We start from the raw sequence: 7,777 nt of genomic DNA, 5'->3' as shown, positions 1-7,777 counted from the left end.
AGTATTCATTCCACCTCATTCATTTCTGTATTTTATGTATATAAGTTTAGATTCGTTATTTATAGTTGGTTTACACAGCTTTGTGTATGTATGTGTAATGTGTATATATAGACACTTGTGTGTGTGTGTGTGTGAGAGATTTACATTGCTGTGCTTGAGAGCCTCCATCTCCCGGAACCAAATTCCCTGTATGTGTCTGCACATATACTTGGCCAATAAACACGATTCTGATTCTGATTCTGATTCTGAACCATGGCATGAGTCAAGGAGCCTGGATCCCTTCCAGTTAGTCCAGGCAGGCTTTAACCACAGCCCTTGGGATGCCGTCAGGACCGGCAGCTCTCCTGGGGGTTAAACGCACTCAGTCTCCTCCTGGCCTCATATTGCTGGAAGGCAGGTGGGGTACGGGGGTGTGGGGGAGGAGTGGCCTCAATTCAATTCAATTCTTTATTTATTTATTATTAGCTCCTCTGCCAGTTTGAAGCTGCTGTTGGAGGTTTTTGTCAGTGAGGAGGCCCTCTATCCTCCTCCTGTAGGCCTCCTTGGCCTGTTTGATGCCCCTCCCCACGTTGGCTCTGGCAGTGCTGTACAGAGAACTATCCCTCAGCCTGAAGGCTGAGTTACGAGTTCTGATCAGAGCCTGGACTTCACACATCATCAGTTGGGAAAAACCCAGATGGTTTATGCCACTGTCATGTTGTCTACACAGCACTTAATATAGAAAAGGACAGACTGAGTGAATGTCTCCAGGTCCTGCTGTTCAAAAATGGACCAGTCTGTCAGATTGAAACCTGTATCTGAAGGAAGGCATCATCTGGCCATTTTTTAATGACCCAGATGATTATTAAAACATGGCCATGTGGAGTAAAGGTTGAAGAGGAAGGGGGAGAGGACAGTTCCTTGTGGTGTCCCTGTGTTGCTGATTACCTTGTCAGACACACAATGTGGAAGATGCACATATTGTGGTCTTCCTGTCAGGTAATCAACAACTCAGAACACCAGAGAAGCATCCACCTGCATCACTGTCAGTTTATCACCCAGGAGGGTCGGCCTGATGGTGTTGAAAGTACTGGAAAAGTAAAAAAACATGACCCTCAGAGACTTGCCTGAGTAGAATATCAGGGATGTTTGCATGGAGCCAAGATTCAGTTACAGTCAGTAGACAACACTCCCAGACAAAGGAGTTGTAGTAAATCTCTGATTGTAGATCCTTCATTTTGTTTCAAGGGATCTTATGTTGGTAAGGAAGATTGATGGCGGCAGGGGTTTATGTTGTTGTTTTTGAAACTCTGTATTCCCGCTTTTGTTTCCTCTCCTTGCACTGTCTGCATCGCTTGCTGTTCACAACAATAACCCCCGGACAGACCAGTAGTCTTAAATCTCAGGTGGGATAATGTCGGTTCAATCAGAAGTAAAATTCGGGCTGAGGCCAATGTCTATTAGTTCGTGACGACTGAAAGTGATCAGTGCTTTGCAGTAAGACACAATGAAAGGGCATCAAAAACACAAAAAGGTGCACACGTCAGTACACATGCATGAAAGTAAGTGTCACAGATGATTTGTGTTTATATATCAGATTCTCTAAATCCAGTATTAGGTAGTTTTTCCAGTGGTGGGATTTATGAATAATTTTGTAGTGTAAAAGCATTTTAAAAATTTCAGTGTTTTTTTTTTTAACTGACTGAATAGTTTTCTGTTGACCTGCATGTTTCAACATAACCTATACTTAAGCTAAATGGTCAAATCTAATGGCAGTTCTTTTAAGTTTGAATAACTGATTTTAATTACAGGTATTCCTGAAACTGAATTTTCAATGCAAAACTTCAGAATTAAATGTTGGAAGCTGAAACGTTATTGTGGACTAAATAAAGAGGATGCTTTTTTTCCCCCTTCTCTTTCTAATTGGTTGAGAGTTCTCAATAAATTTGGAATGCTGAATTTGTTTCTATATTTTTGCAGATGAGGATTTCAATCAACCAGAACACAGCAGCTCTGACTTTGAGGAGTGTAAGTTAAACTAACAGCATTTCATATATGATGAATAAAATTAAAAATAGTAATAATAATAATTTAATGCATCAAATGTTGTGTCAAGAGGTTTAGGATTTAAAAAAATGGATGAAGCTTCTACTAATCCTGGATTTCCTGCTCATTCATCAGCCTGTTAGTAACAAGTCACAATCTTTATTAGATGAAATGGAAATAAGGGATTAAACGAAAGTGTACATTTTATTTTTTTTGTTTACTTTTTTTTTTGACTAAAGCTACTACAAAAAACGATTAATAACTGATAATTTTCTATTGAAAATGAACTTAGTTTTTCAATAATTGAACTAATTATACTTTTTTCAGTGTCTGAGCTGAGGGTCGTTCTGCTGGGGAACAGCTGGTCTAAGAGGAGCTCAGTGGGGAACTGCATACTGGGAGCAACTGTGTTCAGCTCTGAGGATAAAGCAGACCTCTGTCTGAGAGTCAAAAGAGAGCTGAAGGGGAAAGAAATAGATCTCATCAACACTCCAGATCTGCTGTCTCCTAAAATCTCCCCAGAAGATCTGAGGAAACAAGTTGAGAACTGTGTGAGACTCTCTGCTCCTGGACCTCATGTGTTCCTGCTGGTCCTCCAGCCTGCAGACTTCACTGAGGATCACAAACAGAGGCTACAAATGGTCCTTGAACTCTTCGGTGATCCATCATTTGATCGTTCACTGGCTCTGATAATGCCCAAAGACAAGAGTTCAAGTTCCATTGAAAAGTATCAGCAGCATCCACAGTTAGGAGAGATTATCAAGAAATGTAGAGAAAAATTGTTGTGGCAGAAGAACCTGGAACAAGAGCAGCTGTTAGCAGCCATAGATACAGTGGTGAGGAAGAGCATGGGAGAACATGTGAGCTGTAATGTTTTCAATAACAAAAAATCTGTTTTGTCCAGTAATTACCCAAAAGAAAAAGTCTCTCCCAGCTTGGATCCTGTTAGGGGCGGTAAGTGCAGGAACAACATTTTTTTTTTTGCAATGAAATAATGTGATGATCAGTTTTATGTTCAGCGTTTTCATCAGAGAATTACAAAACCTACAATCCTTCAATAAAAAAAGATGTAGCACTTAAATATCCCTTAGCTCAGATTGAGAAGTTAGGATACAAAGTAAGATGGTTTAGACATGTAAAGAAGGGGGTAGTGGATATGCTGGACAAAAGATGATGAAGATGGAGCTGGCAGCAGAGGTGAAAAAGGAAGAGCACGGAAAAGATTATTGGATTCAGAGGATTTGTGTAACAGAAGAGGAGTGATAGAGTAATAGATGTTGTTGTGGTGACCCCTAATACGAACAGCCAAAAAACAAGGACAAACAAACAAAAGGACGTATCAGTGAAAAATCCAATTTATTACAAAAAACTATAATCATTAAGAATAAAATAAAATGTGAGATCAGTGAAGATGTCATCTTCCATGTTTTTATTTTAAGTGCAGTTATTTGCAGCTGAAAACTCGAAACCCCTATGATTCCAAAAACTGATCCCAGACTTGCAACCCTAACCTAATGACTCATAGTCATCCTTATGCTTCCAACTGATGTTCAAAAAAAAAAAAAAAAATAGTGCAAATAAAACTGCAGGGGGTGGGCCCACAGAGGTTCAGTCACATATGGTGCATTCTGGCTGAGCACAGCAAGGGCCCATGAGTAAAGGTCCATCCACCAGGTGCTGATTGATGAGCTGCTTCACAGGGGCTGGCTCAGGGAAAGGCCGTGGGTAGCCCTATACATATATCTGACATAGTTGTGTTTGGAGTTCTTCTTCTTAGGAATCATCCATTCGCTTCCGCTTATCCTTTTTCAGGGTTGCAGGGGGAGCTGGAGCCTATCCCAGCTGTCTTAGGGCGAGAGGCAGGGTACACCTTGGATAGGTCGCCAGTGTGTCGCAGGGCTAAAACATATACACAGACAACCAGTTGCACTCGCTCATTCACACCTATTGGCAATTTTAGAGTTTCCAATAACCTTTCCCCACTAACTGCATGTTTCTTTGGACTCTGGGAGGAAGCCGGAGTACCCGGAGAGAAGTGAAAAAATCTGCTTTTAAAATTTTTAAAAGTTAATACTGTAAAATCTTTTGTATTGCAGCACATAAACTCAGGATAATGCTGTTTGGAAAAAGTGATGACAAGAAATCAGCCCTGGAAAAAATCATCGTTGGGAAGAAAAGATCCATTGTGTCTAAAGTTCTTGGAGGAAAGCAATGTCGCGCTGCCTCTGGAGAGTGGAACGGGAAACCGTTGACAGTAGTAAAGACTCCCAACATCTTCAGTCTGCCTGTTGAAACCTTGTTTGAAGTGATGAAGAGCTGTGTGAGTCTATGTCCTCCTGGACCAAACGTTCTGCTGCTGTTAGTGAAACCTTCTGATTTCACTGAGAAGAACAGAAAAACTCTGAATTTGGTCCTGAGCTTGTTTGGTCAAGATGCTTTCAATCACTCCATAGTGATCCGAACACATAATGAGGAAGGGAATAACTCAGTGGATAAACTCATTGAAGAATCCAAACAAAGGCAGCACTTCGTTAATTTTGACAGGAAAGACTCCTTCTCAGATTCCTCAGAGTTGATGGAAGAAATGAATGAGATAGTGAGTAAAAACTGGGGAAAATATCTCATGTTAAAAGAAGAGGCTAAACCCAATCTGAAGTCCAGTCTGAACCTGGTTCTGTGTGGGAGGAGAGGAGCAGGGAAGACGTCAGCAGCCAAGGCCATTTTAGGTCAGACTGAGCTTCATTCAGCCTCCAACTCATCAGAGTGTGTTAAACATCAGGGAGAGGTGTGTGGTCGTTGGGTTTCCCTGGTGGAGCTGCCTGCCTTGTATGGAAAACCTCAGGAGGCAGTGATGGAGGAATCATTCAGGTGTATCTCCCTCTGTGATCCTGAGGGTGTCCATGCCTTCATCCTGGTCCTACCTGTGGCTCCCCTCACTGATGAAGACAAGGGAGAGTTAGAGACCATCCAGGATGCATTCAGCTCTCGAGTCAATGACTTCACCATGATTCTGTTCACTGTGGACTCAGATCCTACAGATCCAGCTGTTGGTAACTTTCTAAAGGACAATGAAGACATCCAGGAGCTCTGTGAGAGCGCTGGAGGAAGATCAGTTGTTCTCAACACCAAGAACAAACAGCAGATCCCAGAGATGTTTGAGATTGTGAACAAAATTAGTCAGCCTACAGGACAACTGTGCTGTTATACAACTGCAACATTTTTACACGCACAAATGGAGAAAGTCTTAAAACTTGTCACTGGTAAGTAATTTAGATTGTGATATTTTCCAATGACCCAGAGTTTTAATCCAGTATACAAGTGTTAACTCTGATTGTTTTCATGTTTTAGGTGGTGAAGTTGGAGAACAGGACTCAGACTGTCTCAGGATTGTGCTGATTGGGAAGACCGGCTGTGGAAAGAGCTCTACAGGAAACACCATTTTAGGAAGAGACGAGTTTACAGCTAAATCAAGTCAAATGTCGGTCACCAAATGTTGTAAGAAAGTAGAGGGTGAGGTGAACGGTCGTCCTGTTGTTGTGGTCGACACTCCTGGTCTGTTTGACACAAGTTTGTCACCAGAAGGGGTTCAAGAGGAGCTGGTGAAATGTGTCAGTCTTTTGGCTCCAGGACCACATGTCTTCCTGTTGGTGATTCATATCGGCAGATTCACAGCAGAGGAGAAGGAGACACTGAAACTCATCAAGCAATTCTTTGGGAGAAATTCTCAAAAGTTCACCATCGTTCTTTTAACAGGAGGAGATACACTGGAGCATGACAAAGAGTCCATAGAGGACTACATCAAGAACAATTGTGATGATTCCTTTAAGAAGCTGATCTCTGACTGTGGAGATACATACCATGTGTTCAATAACCGTGACAAACAAAACCGCACACAAGTCATTGAGCTGATAGCAAAGATTGAAAGCATGATGAAGGTCAATGGAAGGCGCTGCTTTACCAACAAGATGCTGCAAGAGTCTGAAACTGCGATAAGGAAGGAGATGCAGAAGATTTTAAAGGAGAAGGAAGAAAAGATGCAGAAAGAAAAGGAAGAGATGGAAATAAAATATAAAGAAGATATGGAGGCTATGAAGAAAAGAATTGATGAAGAGAGAGAAAAGGAGAGAATACAGAGAGAAAAAGAACTCGAAAAAATGAGAAATAAAATTAGAGAAGAAGAAGAGAAGAGAAAGCAGGAACAGGAAGTCAGGGAAAAGGAGAAAAGGGAAAAGGAAGCTGAAGAAGAAAGACGTCGACAAGAGTTTGAAGCAGAACTTGAAAAGGTGGACAAACAAATTCAGTCAGAAAAAGAGGCAAAAGAAAATGTGGACAGAAAACTGGAAGAAGCCAGAGAAGAGATGAGAAGAAAACAAGAGGAGTGGGAGAAAGAACAGAAGGAATGGTGGGACAAACAACAACAAGACGAAGACAAAAGACGAGAGGAAGAGAAAGAAAAAATGGAAAAACTACAGGAAGATTATAACGAAAAGCTGGAATGTGAAAAAATCAATAAAGAAGACGATCAAAGAAGAAGAGAAGAGGAAATAAAAGGATTGGAGGAAATTCATAAGAAAACTCTGGATGATCTAAAGAAGAAACATGAAGAGGAAGCCAGAAAGAAAGCTGAAGAGTTCAACCAAGCCCAGAAGAAACACGTGGATGATTTAGCAAAACAAAGGGAAGAACATAAGAAGGAAATGTATGACTTAGTGAGACGTGTGACCAAAAAGACTGAAAACTTGAACAAGATCAAGAAATTGATGCTAACACATGAAAAACAAATGAAGAATCAAACTAATGAGGAGGACATAGAAGACCTCCAGGAAAAACAAAAAGATCAACTAAATGAGTTGATGAAAAATATTTTGGGAGAAGAGATCAGCAGCTCATCAGCCTGCAGCATTTTATGAAATGAAACGTCAGATGTTCTTCTCTTCCTGTCATTTAGATAAGAGAATCTTTAAAGTAGCACAGAAACTGATTAGTGATCATCAGTCTCAGCAGTGTCATCATTAAACTACAGGTCATTACACCAACATTAAATATGCTTCTGACTGGTAAAACTAATTCATCTCATGTATAGTAATTAGCTGTTGTTACATGTTACATGCACTTCTGTGTTCCTGAGTTCTAACATAATTTTCCTTTCAGTTGTCTCTTCTTATAAGCCTAATTTTTGTGCATATTTTGAACCTATACTGTAAATGTATAAATGAACAAGTGCCATTTTTAAAATGTTTAATTATCAGTAAAAAATTAGTTGCAATAGAAATTCATTTTTTTCTGTAATGTCCAAATTTTTCTTTATTTCATGAAATGTCTCATGATTCTTTTTATTAATTACATAACTCAGAGTCCTCATTTTTTCAGATATAATTTTTTGCATTATCTTTGTAAATGATGAATAAAGTTTTCTCTACTGTTACTATGATGTAGTCAAACATCTTCATTCACCTCTGTGTTTATGTGCTTCTTGACATTACTGAACACACCATCAAATTAAACCTTTTAAATTACACATCCAATCTTTCATGTACTGACCAGCAGCCTCGCTCTGCATATATATATTTGTATAATGAATTCTGGTGTCGATGATCAGGAATGTGGTTGCCTCTCAGCAGGAATATTCTGAGGACCTGATCAAGGATGCTCAGTTCTATATCTTTTTATTTAGTTCAGTTCAATTTTCATTCTAACACAGCGGTGCTTAGTGGCTCAGTGACAAGTTGGAAAAGTGTTTATCCCTAAACCG

At 40.1% G+C, this 7,777-nt stretch overlaps 1 protein-coding gene across 1 annotated transcript in view; it reads left to right on the top strand.

Annotated features, from left to right (window-relative positions):
- The window catches only part of LOC102204573 (GTPase IMAP family member 8-like), a 23,056-nt gene extending 15,847 nt beyond the window's left edge, over positions 1-7,209 (top strand). The window contains exons 3-6 of the mRNA XM_013916003.1: positions 1,960-2,007; positions 2,353-2,979; positions 4,122-5,285; positions 5,374-7,209. Coding sequence (XP_013771457.1) covers positions 1,960-2,007; positions 2,353-2,979; positions 4,122-5,285; positions 5,374-6,935 — 3,401 coding nt within the window. The 3' untranslated portion in view covers positions 6,936-7,209. The remainder of the gene's footprint in view (positions 1-1,959; positions 2,008-2,352; positions 2,980-4,121; positions 5,286-5,373) is intronic.
- The last annotated feature ends 568 nt before the right edge of the window (positions 7,210-7,777 follow it).

Source organism: Pundamilia nyererei, unplaced genomic scaffold (genome assembly GCF_000239375.1).
Source record: "Pundamilia nyererei isolate P.nyererei 1_Seehausen unplaced genomic scaffold, PunNye1.0 scaffold00422, whole genome shotgun sequence".
Classification (NCBI taxonomy): Eukaryota; Metazoa; Chordata; class Actinopteri; order Cichliformes; family Cichlidae; genus Pundamilia; species Pundamilia nyererei.
Note: the sequence above shows the minus strand (reverse complement) of the source record. Positions and strands in the feature narration are given on the sequence as shown.